The sequence below is a fragment of the Marmota marmota genome, unplaced genomic scaffold (genome assembly GCF_001458135.2).
Source record: "Marmota marmota marmota unplaced genomic scaffold, marMar, whole genome shotgun sequence".
NCBI classification, from domain to species: domain Eukaryota; kingdom Metazoa; phylum Chordata; class Mammalia; order Rodentia; family Sciuridae; genus Marmota; species Marmota marmota.
In genome coordinates this window covers 73,222,620-73,239,289 of record NW_026000026.1, presented here as the reverse complement: position 1 = coordinate 73,239,289, position 16,670 = coordinate 73,222,620, and the positions used below count along the sequence as shown (strand labels likewise).

At 48.9% G+C, this 16,670-nt stretch overlaps 1 protein-coding gene across 3 annotated transcripts; it reads left to right on the top strand.

Moving 5' to 3' along the window:
• Positions 1–1,382: 1,382 nt before the first annotated feature.
• Positions 1,383–16,278, top strand: Pcdh12 (protocadherin 12). Of its 3 annotated transcripts, XM_048811710.1 has the most exons (5): positions 1,384–1,737; positions 2,084–4,623; positions 7,907–8,004; positions 10,700–10,851; positions 14,132–16,278. In XM_048811710.1, exons 2-5 carry the CDS (start codon positions 2,245–2,247, stop codon positions 14,584–14,586), a joined length of 3,084 nt encoding a protein of 1,027 aa, XP_048667667.1. In that variant the 5' UTR covers positions 1,384–1,737; positions 2,084–2,244; the 3' UTR covers positions 14,587–16,278. The 3 variants fall into 3 exon arrangements, 2 of the variants coding, with proteins under 2 accessions (XP_048667667.1, XP_015341080.1); XM_015485594.2 differs by having other exon boundaries at positions 1,384–4,623; XR_007350602.1 differs by lacking the exon at positions 7,907–8,004 and having other exon boundaries at positions 1,383–4,623; positions 14,132–14,263.
• Positions 16,279–16,670: the final 392 nt, after the last annotated feature.

Below are 16,670 nucleotides of genomic sequence, written 5' to 3'. Positions count from 1 at the left end.
GAATTGTGCTGCTATGAACATCGATGTAGCAGTGTCCCTGTAGCATGCTCTTTTTAGGTCTTTAGGGAATAGACCGAGAAGGGGAATAGCTGGGTCAAATGGTGGCTCCATTCCCAGCTTTCCAAGAAATCTCCATACTGCTTTCCAAATTGGCTGGAATCAATCTTGAGGTAGGGTGTAAGGCTAGGAGAATATTAGGGACAACCTATTGAGTGAGAAGTTAATAAGACCATACCAAGGGCCACCCAAGCAAACTGCTCACTTCTTTCTTCTTGTGCCTCACCTCTTGAGGTGAATGGGATAGAGGACACCTCTTAACGTGTCTAGAGGCCATTGGGGGCAGCAATGGAGTTGTTGTTTATGGGACTTTGTCATAAACAGAAAGGGGGAGAGAAGAATAGGAGGAAGGGAGGGAAAGACCCACATGAAAGGGAGAGGAAGGTGTGGGAGAGGGAGACATAAAAGTCTGAGACAGGGAACGGAGGCTGGGGGTTCCCCAGACAGGGACTTAGGCTGGACCAGATGCAGAGAACAATGGACCACAAGGATGGGGCCGGAAGGGAAGGGGGCGGAAAGTTACACGTTAAGGGCACACAGGTCCTCAGGGCTTCAGGAGCCAAAGCTATGGGAGTCCTCAAAGGTCAGTGTGAGCAAGGACAAGGGCCAGGGCAAGAGCCAGAGGCAGCCACAGAGTGAGACAAGTTGTGCAGATTACAACCTTCTCCCTAGCAATAACTTGCTTGTCATGGCTTGTGATTTAGGGACAGACCCAGGCCTAGGCCTTCATATATCATTTCATTTGAGCCTCACAATTTCCTGCTCAGAGGGCTCCTCTTCTTATCCCCATTCCCACTCCAAAGCCCAGAGAGTTTAAATGACTTGTCCCAGATGATCCAGCCGGTAAGTTGCAAAGTTCATACTTGAACCCAGGCTGTTTAGTTCTGATGGCTGCCCTGTGCATCACAGTTGCATCCTTGTGAGACACACATGAGAGACCGGGGCTGGTTCAAGAATGAGAAGTAAACAAGTGTAGGAAAAAGACAGAAGCGGAAGGAGGAATGATGCGGAAGGAGGAATGAGGGGAATGAGGAACAGAGGAGAGACAGTGAGCATGACCTATCCAGGAGGGGCATCAGTCTGGAGGCAGCAGGCGGGGCTCAAGTTCTCTGCTCACAGGCCCCCTGACCCTCAGCAGGGCTCGCCGTCTTGCTGTGCGGACAGCATCTTCCCATCCGGCCTGTCCCTGGGAGCCCCGGCCTCATCCTCCTCAGTGGCAGGCCACTCAGCTTCACAGGAAATGCTCTTTCTCTAATTGGCATTGAAATCCACAGCCCTCCCTTTTCCTGTAGGTGGGGTTTCCATAGGAAAAAGCTGCTTCTCTGTTTCCCTAGCCTAGTTACTGTTTGGAAGTCTGCTCCCCACATCCTGCTTTACTGGGTCAAGTCCCTCTTAGAGCACTCTTGTCCATGGTTGCTGAAGTGGACCAACTGCTACTGCTGTGGGCTCTCCCTTGGCAATTTTACTTCATCTGTGCTTGGACCTCGCAGACTGCTTCCAATGAAAATGACCTTGCCTGAAAATCCTGCTTGTTCCATCGTCTTCTAATTATGGGACGAGGCTGTGCCAGCACATCTGGGGGCAGGAGAACGGGGCTCATCGAGCCACCCAGAAAACACTGGAGGACCTGTCCAGCCTTTGAAGAGCTCTAGCGGCCTCTGACCCTAGCCCACTCTGGGGGTAAGCATGATGCCACTTCTGCAACTTCTGCTAGGGCTTTTCGGGCCAGGTGGCTACTTGTTCCTTTCAGGGGATTGTCAGGAGGTAGCCACTCTCACAGTGAAATACCAAGTGACAGAGGAGGTGCCGCCTGGTACAGTGATAGGGAAGCTGTCCCGGGAACTGGGCCGGGAGGAGAGGCATGGGCAGACAGGGGCTGCCTTCCAGGTCTTGCAACTGCCCCAGGCGCTCCCCATTCAGGTGGATGCTGAGGATGGCTTGCTCAGCACTGGGAGGCGGCTAGATCGAGAGCAGTTGTGCCGGCAGCGAGATCCCTGCCTGGTTTCCTTTGATGTGTTTGCCACAGGGGATCTAACTCTGATCCACGTGGAGATCCAAGTGCTGGACATCAATGACCACCAGCCACAGTTTCCCAAAGGAGAGCAGGAGCTGGAAATCTCTGAGAGTGCCTCTCTACACACACGAATCCCCCTGGACAGAGCTCTTGACCCAGACACTGGCCCTAACATGCTGTACTCTTATACTCTGTCTCCCAGTGAGCACTTTGCCCTGGATGTCATCATGGGGCCTGATGAGACCAAACATGCCGAACTTGTGGTGGTGAAGGAGCTTGACCGGGAAGTCCACTCGTTTTTTGATCTGGTTTTAACTGCCTATGACAGTGGGAACCCTCCCAAGTCAGGCACCAGCTTAGTCAAGGTCAATGTCCTAGACTCCAATGACAATAGCCCTGTTTTTGCCGAGAGTTCACTGGCATTAGAAATCCGTGAAGATGCTGCCCCTGGCACCCTCCTCATAAACCTGACTGCCACGGACCCTGACCAAGGCCCCAATGGGGAGGTAGAGTTCTTCCTCGGCAAGCATGTACCTCTAGAGGTATTACACACCTTCAGTGTCGATGCCAAGACAGGCCAGGTCATTCTGCGCCAACCCCTGGACTATGAGAAGAATCCTGCCTATGAGGTGGATGTCCAGGCAAGGGACCTGGGTCCAAATCCCATCCCAGCCCACTGCAAAGTTCTTATTAAGGTCCTGGATGTCAATGACAATGCTCCCAGCATCCACATCACGTGGGCCTCGCAGCCATCTCTGGTGTCAGAAGCTCTTCCCAAGGACAGTTTCATTGCTCTTGTCATGGCAGATGACTTAGACTCAGGAAACAATGGCCTGGTCCACTGTTGGCTGAATCAAGAGCTGGGCCACTTCAGACTGAAAAGGACTAATGGCAACACATATATGCTGCTAACCAATGCCACTCTAGACAGGGAGCAGTGGCCCAGATATACCCTTACTCTGTTAGCACAGGACCAAGGACCCCAGCCCTTGTCTACCAAAACACAGCTCAGCATTCAGATCAGTGATGCCAACGACAACGCACCTGTATTTGAGAAGAGCCGGTACGAGGTCTCCACTCGGGAGAACAACCTGCCCTCCCTTCACCTCATCACCATCAAGGCTCATGACGCAGACTTGGGCAGTAATGGGAAAATCTCATACCGCATCCAGGACTCCCCAGTTTCTCACTTAGTTGCTATTGACTCAGACACTGGAGAGGTCACTGCTCAGAGGTCACTGGACTATGAAGAGATGTCTGGCTTTGAATTCCAGGTGATAGCAGAGGACAGAGGCCAACCCAAGCTTGCATCCAGCATCTCTGTGTGGGTCAGCCTCTTGGATGCCAACGATAATGCCCCGGAAGTGATTCAGCCTGTGCTCAGCAATGGAAAAGCCAGCCTCTCGGTGCTTGTAAATGCCTCCACAGGCCACCTTCTGGTGCCCATCGAGACTCCCAGAGGTTTGGGTCCAGCAGGTGCTGGCTTACCACCTCTGGCCACTCCCAGCTCCCAGCCATTTCTTTTGGCAACCATTGTGGCAAGAGATGCAGACTCCGGGGCGAATGGAGAGCTCCTCTATAGCATCCGAAGTGGAAATGAAGCCCATCTCTTTGTCCTCAGCCCTAATCTGGGGCATCTATTCATCAATGTCACTAATGCCAGCAGCCTCATTGGGAGCGAGTGGGAGCTGGAGATACTGGTAGAAGACCATGGCAGTCCCCCCTTGCAGACCCGAGCCCTGTTGAAGGTCATGTTTGTCACCAGTGTGGACCACCTAAGGGACTCTGCCCATGAGCCGGGGGTCCTGAGCACATCGGTACTGACTGTGATTTGCCTGACTGTATTACTAGCCATCTTCGGGTCGATCTTGGCTCTGTTTGTGTCCATCTGCCGAACAGAGAAGAAGGACAACAGGGCCTACAACTGTCGGGAAGCTGAGTCCACTTATCGCCACCAGCCCAAGAGGCCTCAGAAACACATTCAGAAGGCGGACATCCACCTGGTGCCCGTGCTCAGGGGCCAGGCAGATGACTCTGGTGAAGTCGAGCAGTCCCACAAGGACACAGGCAAGGAAGCAATGATGGAAGCAGGCTGGGACCCCTGCCTACAGGCCCCCTTTCACCTCACACCAACCCTGTACAGGACCCTGCGTAACCAAGGCAACAAGGGGGCACTGGCAGAGAGCCAAGAGGTGCTGCCGGATACTGTCAGTCTCCTTTTCAACCATCCCAGGCAGAGGAACGCCTCCCGGGAGAACCTGAACCTTCCTGAGTCCCCGTCTACCCCAGGCCAGCCACGTGCCAGGCCTCTGAAGGTTGCAGGCAGCCCCATGGGGAGGCTGGCTGGAGACCAGGGCAGCGAGGGGACCCCGCTGAGCCCACCCACCTCCTCTGCAACCCTGAGGCGGCAGCGGAATCTCAATGGCAAAGTGTCCCCTGAGAAAGAATCGGGCCCCCATCAGATTCTGCGGAGCCTGGTCCGATTATCTGTGGCTGCTTTTGCAGAGAGGAATCCCGTGGAGGAGCTCACTGTGGATTCTCCTCCTGTTCAGGTACCTCGGGCATGGGCAGCTCTTTCTTTGGTCACCCTTGGACCACTACAAACAGCATCAGATGTCCCCATTTCCCCCCCGTTCCTCACATTCACTCCTTAGCTCACTTAGCACTTTATGATGCTTTCTTTTTTTTTTTTTTTTAATATTTATTTTTTGGTATTTGGCGGACACAACATCTTCGTTTGTATGTGGTGCTGAGGATCGAACCCGGGCCGCACGCATGCCAGGCGAGCGCGCCACTGCTTGAGCCACATCCCCAGCCCCTATGATGCTTTCTTTAAGCAGCCATAGTTCAGGGAAGAGCTCTGGGGCCAACAGATCTTTGCTGTGTGATCCTGGCCAAGTTACTTACTGTCTCTGAGCCTTAGTTTCCTTAATGATAAAATAGGAATGATAGTAAGAATATCTGCCTTGTAGAGTCATCCTGAGGATTTGATCAGTTAATTCTTATCGGGTGCCTATTCACAGTGCCTGGCATAAGCAGACACATAGCAAAGATAGTGAATATGAGTACAGGCTTCAGAGCAAACTTGTCTGGGTTCCAATCCTGGCTCTGCCTCATCCCAGCTGTGACCCACAGAGAAGTGACTCAATTTCTAACTGTTAAAGATGTCCATGTTAATAGCACCCATCTCCCAAGTTTGCTTAAGGATAAAGTGAGTCAATGCACTTAGTGCTTGTAGAACGTATCTAGCATGTACTTGGTGCTCAAACGATTACTATTACTTCTGCAAAGCATTTCATCTCTGCTTTCCTCTTTCCCTCATCTCATCTGGGCAACCTCCCTAGGAAGTAAGCTAGCCTGTCATTGTCTCTGGGTTCAGGGGCTGCATTTGACTTGCCTGAGACCCCAAAACTTACTAGCTGAACCTGAAGAATGAAGCAGAGGAAACCACCTTAGAATCTTGGAGTTAGGTGAGTTAAATTTCAACATGGCCACTTAGGACCTGAGCAACCTTGAGCAAGTCACATCTTTCACAACTGAGCCTCATTTTCTTCATCTGTAAAATGGGAGTCCAACACCGAACTTGCCCTGTTTCTATTCTCAGGAGGGTGAGTTGAAGTGGAATGATACCAAGCTGTCTAGTGACCGAGGATTTACTGCATATGTGTGGAATCGTCACAGGAATGGTGCCTGATCTCACCCCTGTCTGCTCCTCTGTACTCCAGGGAGTTTTCACTGTGCCAGACTGCCTGCCCCAGGCACGCTTCTGTGTGACCAGGCCATCAGCTCAGGTTTCCTGTGGAGCAAGGACACAGCTTCCTTCCCCCACCCCTTTCCCAGGAAGCCACCTGGAGATGGCCTGGCTGTTTTCTTAGGAATCTTGTTGTGGGTTCTTTGCAGACCCAGAGTTTGCCCAGAGCCATCTACTCATCCATCCATCCATCCATCCATGCACCACTTTTTGAATGAACTCTTTGTGCCAAACACTGTGCTGTCCGCTGGCAGAGAGCAGGCACTATGGGTGACCCCACTGGTAAGATGGAGGAGTCCCTATTTGGAATCACCCTAAGGGTAAGCGAGTAAGGTACCAGTGCTCATGTCTTTCCAGGAGCACAGCACCACAGTGGAGTCAAGTCTGAGCTCAAGTTTCAGTCTAGAAATTTAAGCATAATGATATCTGCTCCTTGGACTATTGTAAGGATTAAATGAGATTATATGCTATTGTGGGGGTCTATTAATATGTGATTTAAATACCTTGGCTCATTTAAACTTCATAATCACCACATGACCTCTATCTTATTTTTATTTACCCTTTCACTATTGAGGAAACTGAGGCTCAGGATGGTTAAGTAATTCCTCAAGGCCATAAAGATGAGAATTAGGGCAGGAACAGCTTTAGAGTGTGAGTCTGGGCTGTAACTGTGAAGTGGCCCTGAATGACAGAACTTAGCATAGGGCTTGGCATACAGGGAGTGTTTGCCAAATGCCATTTGGGCAAAGGGTACAGGTGCCTTACCAGGGCTTTTGGGCCTAAGCAAGGAGGTGGGATCTGCCTGAGGAAGCATTGGCACCCTGATCCTCCAAAGTCACAGTGAAATCCCAGTCCTGGCCACCCCTTCTTCCAACATTCCTCTGAGGTTGGCACTTCTGGGCCTTTCCAGGGAGGAGTGGGGGTGAACCCAGAGACAGAAGCAGCATTTCTAGGAGTAACAACGCAAACTTCTTGCATTTGCATAGGACTTTTAAGTTTTCCAAACCTTCTAATTAATTCTGACAGCTCTTTGAAGAAGGCTGGCCCCGCTTTAGAGATCAGAGATGAGAAACTGAGGTCTGAGTAGGTCAAAAAACCTGCCTGATACAGTGCAACAAGCTACCAATGATCTTGAACTAGAACTCAGTCTCCCAAGACTCTCCCTCCCATGGCCCTGACATTTCACCCACCTGCTGCCCCCTTTTCCAGCCTTTCTGAAACTCTACCATCTTTCTGGCCTTTTGGCTTACAGTGCTCCCGCTTGAAACCTGCCTTGCCCAGACCCTCACACTCTTTCCACATGGTGAACTCCTGCAGAGACTCTGGGTCTCAGCAGAGCTGTCTGGAATGCGGTAGGAACTCAATGTTTTTTGAAAAATAATAAACTTCCCCCAGTACCACCTCCCTATGTCTTCCCTGTTCCAAGTTGGGTGGGGGCCTCCCCCTGCTCCTGCAGTCTCCCATCCTTTCCCAGCCATGCAGCCCCCTCTCAGAGCCCTCTTTCTACCTTCCTGACAGACTGTGAGTCCCAAGGGCAGCAGAGTCTCCTTGTTCTTATTCCATAGCAGGCCCTGTGCCTGGCATGAGCAAGTGATTATTAAAGACTGGTTCAGAGAATGAAAGGGTGAAGAAATGAATGATTAAATGCTATCATTTTTGTCTTCTCTACAATGCAGTCTTACATCTGGCCCACACAAATTGGCCAGAGTGTTAGAATACTGCTAAAAAGGGAAAATAACACTTGAAGACAATCCATATCAAATAATGACTTTATGATCAGGAAATGACTATTTCACCCCATCCCACGGAGTCCACGAGGAGAGGGGCATTTGGAAGAATGATGGGGAGAGGATGAGCCTGGAGGGTCCCCACGCTCTCCCTTATATACTCAAAGCAGAGAGCTGCCCCCCTCCCAACAGGTCCCTGTCTCCGTCACAAGGGACCATCCCCCATTTGATCACACAAACATCTGAAGCCAGAGGAAAAACTATAAAAAGAAAGCACCGGCATTGAGGGAAACATCCGGCAAGGAAGTGTGCTGGGTTGGAATTGTGTGGAGTCAACAGATTTTTCCTGTCTTGTAGCAAATCTCCCAGCTGCTGTCCTTACTGCATCAGGGCCAATTCCAGCCCAAACCAAACCACCGGGGAAATAAGTACTTGGCCAAGCCCGGCAGCGGCAGGTAAGCAGCACGTAGACCCCATGGACTTCCCAAGGTCCCCCCTGACTGCCCCTCACCCCTGCAGCCTCAGTGAGGTGAGAGGATGAGCACATCCTTGACACTCTGGGTGAGTGATGCAGACAGCATCCACCCCCACTCCGGGGGACCATGTCCTGGGACTGTTGTATTTATAGTATTTACAGGACCCAGAGTCACTAAGGAAATGACTTCATTCTGACCTCTGATTATCTGTCCCTGATGATAGAGGTGCTGTAAATCGGCTTTAAATCTATAGCTTTCACCTTTTTTTTCTCTCTCTTGGCCCATAAACATGATATGGAAGGCCGTAGATGTATGGGTGTGCCCCTTTGGGCAATCCTAGAGTTGACGAGAACTCAGGAGGACATTGAGCAGCTGAGTGTGATGGTATACAGTCATCCCAGGTATTTGGGAGGCTGAGGCAGGAAAATGGCAAGTTCAAGGCCAGCATGGGCAATCCTGTCTCAAAATAAAAATGAAAAAAAAAAAAAAAAAAGGCAAAAAAGGGGCTGGGGTTGTGGCTCAGTGGTAGAGTGCTCACCTACCATGCATGAGGCACTGGGTTCCATCCTCAGCATCACATAGAAATAAAGTATAGATACTGTGTTCACCTAAAACTAAAAAATAAATATTATTTTTTTTTTAAAAAAAGGAAAAAGAAGACATCTAACCCAATTCCTTGGGAAACTGAGGCTCTCAGTAGTTTGATCCAATTTAGCTATATGAAAACTTGAGCAAATAAGATAATCCCTCAGGACCTCGGTTTCCCTATCTGGAAAATGGAGGCCATACTACTTCCCTTGTAGTGATGGAGTAAACACTTAAGGATCAAATGTATTCTAAGTCCATAGCCCAATGCCTGGCATTGCACAAGCAGTGCAAAGTCCCTTCCCCTTAAAATGGCTTTGCTCAAGGTCATGTAGCAAGTGAATGGCAAAGTTGGGCCCAGCTCTCAGGGATCCTGATTGGATCCATGCTCTTGCCCTGATAACTTGTAACTTCTTTTTGCAAGGATGGTAAGAGAGTAGAACAAGAGGAAAGTTCAGATTTTCTCTCTGAAGTTTCAATATTCAAGTCTGCTGCAATAAATTGGCAATAGACAAGATTAACAGGAGGAAAGCCATAACAAATTTTTTGATCATAGTTTACCAACACACAAGAGACTGGGATAGAAGACCCAAAGACCCAGGGTGAACTACCTGCTCAAGTTTGATAAAGCAGAGACAGCTGTGAGAAATATGAGTGGCCAAAAGGGTCTGAGCTGATGGGAATCACTGAGGGGAAAACCCAGAGAGGCCTGTCTGTTCAGATTCTATGCAGCATTCTTTCCTTCCAGGTATGGGGGCAGGACCCTTTCTGGAATGGGGGGTCTCATAACCTATAATTAAACAAGGTAGATCAGAGAATGTCTTTATGGCTCTTACACAGAAAGGTGGAGGGAAATAAGAGTAATATTTTGGGGTTTTATGGCTAGCTTGAGGGAAAAGAGGCTCTGGTTTCTATGACCCACCTTGGGAAAGAGGAATTCTAGTTTCTCTGGCTTGCCTCAGGTGAAAATGAGAGGTGAGAGACAGGGAAGGCAGACAGGGTCAGAGAGATACTGCTTCTGAGGCCTTCCCTAACAGGATCTAACTGTACACGCATTCCAGAATCACATCAGTCTGCATTTGAATTCTTGCTTCATTGCTTAATCCATGGGGATGTCGAGCAAGCTGAAAAATCTTCACAAGTCTTGGTTTTTCTCATATGTAAAATGGGAATGAATAAAAGAGAACCCTTAAGGGTGTGAAAGGCTCGAATGAGAAGGTGCATGTACTTTGCACAGGATGAGGCCTAACTCAGTCATTGCTCAATCAATACCAGTGATCATTATTACCCACAAACTGGCCACCTCCCCACTGATCTCTTAATAGCAGCTAAAATGGCCATTAGAGGGGTGGTGAACAACTACCAGTAAGGATTCTTAGGCTTTACAGTCTCAGGGAGCCCTCTCTCCTGTTGAGATGAGGGTCCTATTAGAGGGAGGGTGGGTTCATGAGGTACCGGGGCCAGGGTAAGCCAGCAGGAGACTGGGGTGCAGATGGTAGATTTCAGCAGCTTGAAGACACCCAATCTCAGCTCTATCCTCCATAGACCTGCTCCTCTGCTCTAAGATTTGGCTTAAATAGGGAGGAAGGACCATTCAAAAAACGCTTTATTAAGCACCTACTGTGTGCCAGGCCCTGTTCTGGGCACTGGTGAGAGAACAAGGAATGAGACAGAAAAATATCACTACCTGGCTAACGATGGGTGGGTTGATTACCTCAGCTCAAGAAGTTTACTAAGCTCCTGATCTGTGCCACACAGGATAAAGGCATGGGGGCGGGGGACAAGGGTGAGTGATGACACGAATAAATTCATGTTCACTTCTGTTTGCTGGGTGCTTGCGCTACGCTAAGCCCTTTACCTCCAATACCTCATTTGACAACACCCCATGAGGCGGGTGTTGCTTACTACGGTTATTTAACAGATGAGGAAACAGAGGAAGTAAGGGCAGGGATCCCAGAATCCAGGCTGGTCCGCCTCTGAAGGCCAGGCTGTGGATCCGGTTCCCTGTGAAGATGAATAAATACTGGCATGAATGAGCAAAGCTGTGTGGGAATTTCCTCACTTGCAGACTGGTTGGTTTCCTTTGCAGGAGTGCAATCCCAGACACAGATGGCTCAGGTGCCAGGGCTGGTGGCCAGGCAGAACCAGACCAGGAGGAAGGGCCCTTAGATCCTGAAGAGGACCTCTCTGTGAAGCGGCTGCTTGAAGAAGAGCTGTCAAGCCTGCTGGATCCCCATACAGGTAGGGACTGCCCAGGGTCACACCAATGCTGCCTCTGCCCTCTGGTCCCTTCAAGCTTCGGAGTTCTCCTCCAATCTACTAAGTTCTGGAAACATCCATTCTATTTCTGGGGAAGAACATCACCAACCTTGTACTTCCCCTGGAGCCTCAGAAAGTATTCCTGCGTTTAACAACTGCCTATTAATTGTAAAATCATTGAAAATAGTGGCGATTACTGAGCTCTTGGTGTGTGCCAGCACTGAGGTGGTACCATCTACACATATCTCATTTAAACCTTCAAATAATCTCTCAAGATAGATTTTATTAGCTCCAATTTACAGAGGAGCAGCTGAGGCTCAGAGAGAGATAATAGCCTACCCAGGGTCACCAAGCTCCTTAGCAATTGAAGGGGAGCCTAAACCTGGGCCATTCTTAATTCCTAAAGCACACATTTGCATTTCTTTGTTGTGTTTAAATACCCTTTCACCCTGGGAACTGAGCCAACTCTCTAAGTGCTTATACTACTAATTGAAACAAAAAGAATTCTGGGGGGTAGTCAAACAAGTAGTTTTAACAAAAAATGCATAGTGTGAAATTTAATTCAAGGATCTGCTAGGTGCCCCAAGCCCTGCTGTGTACACTGATCAGGCTCCTTTAGGTAACTCAGTGTGGGCCTGCCCATCCCCACACTGCAGTTAACAATTTCTCACATGCGCCATCTGGTACAAACATGCAGAAGGCATGACAAGGGATGGCCCTTTCCTTGGTTAAGAAAATAAAGCCAACATTTACTGAGTAAGTTTTACAGCTAGTCCCTAAGCTCCTCATGAGGGACTCTTAAGAGAGAGGGGCTATTCATTATCCCCATTTCATAAAGAAAAAAAATGGAGGGTCAAGGGCGTGCAGCTAATGGTTATTAACACAGGCTGTGTAGCATGCCTCTAAATTTTTGAGCTGTGCTGTTCAGTGTGACAGCCACTGGCCACATGTGGCTATTTAAATCTAAATGAATTAAAATTAAATAAAATGAAATATTCAGTTCCTCAGTCATCCCAGCCACATTTTAAGTGCTCCATACCCACAGAGGATTAGCGGTTAAGCTTTGAATTCTATCTCCATTGGCCAGCTCTGGGACTCTCACCACAGCAGAGAAGGCACTGGGTGCCAGGACAGGAAGTGGAGGATAGGAAGTAAGGGTGGGGGGACAGGAAAGCCTTCACTGTTCATAGGGCTGGACTGCCCTGAGGCTCCTGATGAAGGTGCCTGAGACTGGAGTCTTGGTGATATTTAGATAAAAGCTCCACTTGAGGATGTGACAATGACAAAATTTTACAGGTTGCATGAGCTAACTGGATTCTCACAATAATGAAAGTTACTTTCTCGCCATTTGTAAAGAGGGAAAGGAGGCTCATAGAGGTTAAGCCATTTTCCCAAGGTCACACTGCCCTGAAGTGGCAAAGCGAACATTAAACCAGGTGAGACCAGTGCCTACCTGCAGCTGGAACTGGAGGATGATACTGAGTGAATACTCCACTTTTCAGTTGTTCTCAAATGCCCAATGATTTCTCATTTTCTTATGATGCTGAACCTTGTAAAAAGAAAGGCCTGATTTTTTTACCACTAAGAGCTCCATCCAACCTGACAGCCTCAGAGTCTCAGGCAACAAGGGTCAAATGTTCTGAGTCAGTGTTTATGTTCACTAATACTTCAACAGACTGTCACTGTCCCAGGCATGGGGCCAGACCCCAGGATCCAGTAGGGCAGGGACCCAATCCTATCTCACAGTCTGCACAGACCAAAACCAAATGCAAGACAGAGTCATTTATCAATATGAAAAATGATTACCTGTAATTTGGAATAACATTTTCAAATTACAAAAGTAGTATTTGGTTAATGTAGAAAATACAGATACACAAAAAGAGAATAAATACTTCTACCCAAGGTTAATTTTGGCTAACAATTTGACCTATCTCCTTTTGCAATTTTTTAATTTTTGCACAAATTTTAAAGCAGCTCACCTGATGCAAACATTAAATAAATGTTAAAGTAGATGTGTGTCCTTCCAGACACTGTTTCTTAACCATAAGACTTATGCTTTCTTTCCTCTGGTTTGGCATATGCCATCAGGTCTGTAACTAGTTTTTTGAGACAAGATTTTCTGTTGAAGAAATGGGGAAAGAAGAATGATGGTGTTATCAGGAGTCTTAGGGATAAACTTTGAATTCCCAGACTGCCTTATCACTGCCCCTGACATGGTCCCTTTCCTGGGATGGTCCTCAGCTAGGCAGCCTCTTTCCAGCCTGACTCTGGGCCAGGGGTTCCTACAGCTTGAGAGGTGAAGGTGTGAGGAGAAGGTCAAGGTACAGGGCCAGGTGGTGACAGTGCAGCCCTGGGCAGGCCTGAGAATTTTAGAGGAGGGCACCTGGAGCATCTAGGGAGAGGAAGGGCCTGTTCTTCAGAGGGAGCACACAGGGTGTTGCAATCCCAGGGGCTTCAGAGACATTGGACCTGAAGTCAAATCTGAGTTTGGTGGCTTAGCAGATGTGTGACTTAACTTCTTTGAGGCTTGGTTTCCTCATCCATAAAAGGAAGATAATACTCTTGACCTTAAAGTCCTATAAGGATATTAAATGAGATAATTATGTAAATTGTTTGGCACATAAGTACCTAACAAGTAGCCACTGTTATTATGAATATGAACAGAGGACAGCACCAAGCCAGGAACCCTAGGCTTGGCTAAGAAAAGGGATTTCCAGGGGCTGGGGATGTGGCTCAAGCGGTAGCACGCTCGCTTGGCATGCGTGCAGCCCAGGTTCGATCCTCAGCACCACATACAAACAAAGATGTTGTGTCTGCCAAAAACTAAAAAAATAAATATTAAGAAATTCTCTCTCTCTCTCTCTCTCTCTCAAAAAAAAAAAAAAAAAAAAAAAGGGATTTCCCCTATCTTCAGCTGGCCCTGCCCTGGGGGAAAAAGTTTCCCCAAGGAGGTGGAAATCCTGGATGCACAGGACTGAGTAGAAGTTGTTCAGAAACAGGCTGGTTTCTAACTCTAGGCCCTCCTCTTCCTCCTGCTACCTTTTCACACAGCTCATCCGTGTGCTTCAGTCAGCAGCCTTCCTGCCCAGCAAGCTTCCCTGTCAGGGCCTCTTCCTTCCTGTCCCCCTCTCGCCACCCCGTCTGTCCCCTGACATTTCCCTTCCCTCCTTTGTCCACTGCCCTTGCCCTGCCCACAGCTCCCCCTCAGCTGCTGGCCCTTCCCTGGGCAGGGCTCTCATTGACTCCCTTCCTCCCCCTACAGGCCTGGCCCTGGACCGGCTGAGCGCACCTGACCCAGCCTGGATGGCAAGGCTGTCTTTGCCCCTCACCACCAATTACAGAGACAACGTGTTCTCCCCTGACGCTGCAGCCCTGGAGGAGCCAAGGACCTTCCAGACGTTCGGCAAGGAGGCAGGGCCTGAGCTGAGCCCCACGGGCACACGGCTGGCCAGCACCTTCCTCTCAGAGATGAGCTCGCTGCTGGAGATGCTGCTGGAGCAACGCTCCAGTGTGCCAGTGGAGGCTGCCTCCGAGGCCCTGCGGCGGCTCTCCGTCTGTGGAAGGACCCTCAGTCTAGACCTGGCCACCAGCGCGGCCTTGGGCACAGAAACACAGGGGGCCCAGGTGGAAAGAAAAGGGCTGAGGGCAGGACCAGTGGCGGCAAGTGCCCGGGAACACACCTTGGAGGCCTCCATATCTAAGAACCAGGTCCCCTAGGAGATGTGAGCAGAAGCCTTACAGATCGGGCCACGTGATCTGGTTCTAAAATCTTGGAACTCATCAACCAGAGGTAGCCCCAGAACTTTAGGGTGACTGATGTGGCCCCCATAGAGGGGTATGATCAAAGCAACCCCTTGTAAGGCGCTCTGTGAGTTTTTGGAGAACAGGGACAGTTTGTGGCTGAGGTGTTTGCTGGCAAAACACATATAAAGGATTGGTTCTTCAGGCAGAACGGAAGCTATGGAGTATCACAAGCAGGAAGATGGCCTTGTTGGCTACTGGAAGAAGGGCTGGATCCTAGAGCAACAGGCAATGCTCTCTGACCTACCAACAAAGGAAAGGTAACTGCACATTCTCCTGTGTGCACCTATTGAGAGGGAGGAGGGAAGGGTGACAGAGCAAGAGTTCTTTGTCATCCAATCACTGGCAAAAAAAGTCATTGGGTCTAGACAGGAGTGAGCCACTTTGGTTCACAGTGACAGGTATGCAGATGATGGATGTGCGTGTTCTTGACCATGCTTCACTTTTATCAAATAATCTGCTTCTCAGCTGGAAAACTAAGACTAAGAAAAGCACAGCTATAAATAGAGCACTTATATGAGCCAAGCACCGGCTTAACAATAGGATTTAATTGGATTTTCCTACAACCCTGGGAGGGAAGTATGATATCCCCATTTCATAGACAAGGATACAAAACTTGGAGAGGTTGAGTGTCTTTCCCAACATCAAGCCAGGAGTAGAGGCAGAGCCAGGATTTGGACCCAGGTTGGTCCAACACCAAAATCAGGCCCTTAAATTTGGCACTAGACTGCCAGTCAAAGGAAAGAAAAAGAAAAGCCCTAGAGGTGGACAGTGGACTCGCCCGGTTCCCCCTGCAAAAATGCTCTTGAAATGGACACTTCCAAAGTCACTCAGGCTCACACTACTCTGCACTAGTAAGCACAGGGGGAAAGGAAATCGGATTTGACCTGACGCAGGTCCTGCCTTTCCCAGTGAGTAGCCTTTCAGGTGCTGAAGTCTTCTTACCTGACCCGTTTGAGGGTAAATCTTCCTCTGTCATAGCAGGTTCGGGCCTGTGAATTCAGGCCCCAGAGGACTGTATGTGAACTTGGTCTATGAAATCGACACTGACAGCAGCCAACCTTCTGGGGAAGGAGGGAGTGAAGAAAGAACAAATATTTTCCCAAGGCTCAGCCTTATAATTTTCCAGGAAATTTCTAAACAGTCACAGCTAGTTTATGAATAGCATGGGGGCCCTCTCGGACCCCGAAGGCAGAAGATTCTCTATCTATTCTTCCTTTTGTCCTCTTTTGGAACTCGGTGCTCATGTCCATTGTATACAGAAATGGGCCAATCATACTCCCAACTAGGGATAATGAAGCCATATATATCTGGGATGCCATGTGGTGTCATTATTTCATTTTATAGATGAGGAAAATGAGGCCCCCAAAAGTTAAGTGTCTCAGGGACAGAGAAGCTGGGGTCTCTGATCACCTCTCTCTGGGCCAGAGTGATCTCCTTACGAGAGCTGTGATATTCAAGCTGCTTCATGGAGTAGATGGGTTCTGCAGGTCACTGAAAGAGGCCAGGAGGTCTCCTGCTGACCAGCCAGGTGCCTGACACAAAGAGATACTTCACAAATACCTGTTGAATGGATGCATGAATGAATGAATAAATTGGTAAAACAAATGCTTCAGAGTCCTCTCTCATCTAGACTGGAACTCTAGGTAGAACTGCACTGGAAAAAAAATCCAAAAATGTTTAATTATGTAAAAGCAAAGTCCAAAAATGACAGAACTAGAGAAGCCCACATTGATCCACTCGCTCCTGGTAGATCTGCAGCTGGGAGGGTGGAGAAAAGAGGAGATTGGGGGAGGAGGCTGGACCACAGCTGCAACTGGCTCATTGCATACTCAGGATGACTGCATCCATCACTCTAGTTCAAAAGCTCTCAAACTGTAGTCCTTGGACCCCTGAATACCAGAAAAATTTTTATATAGGCATTTTTCTAGGCAAAAGGCATAAAGTTCTTATCAGATTCCCAAGGGAGCTTGTGATCTATAAAAGGTTATGTCTAAACC

Bases quoted from the DNA above. Each gene is read 5' to 3' on its own strand.
- Pcdh12 (XM_015485594.2), top strand. From the start codon at position 1,744: ATGATGCCACTTCTGCAACTTCTGCTAGGGCTTTTCGGGCCAGGTGGC. The intron at 4,624-7,906 runs GTACCTCGGGCA...CCTGTCTTGTAG, and splicing joins TGGATTCTCCTCCTGTTCAG to CAAATCTCCCAGCTGCTGTC. The intron at 10,852-14,131 runs GTAGGGACTGCC...CTCCCCCTACAG, and splicing joins CCTGCTGGATCCCCATACAG to GCCTGGCCCTGGACCGGCTG.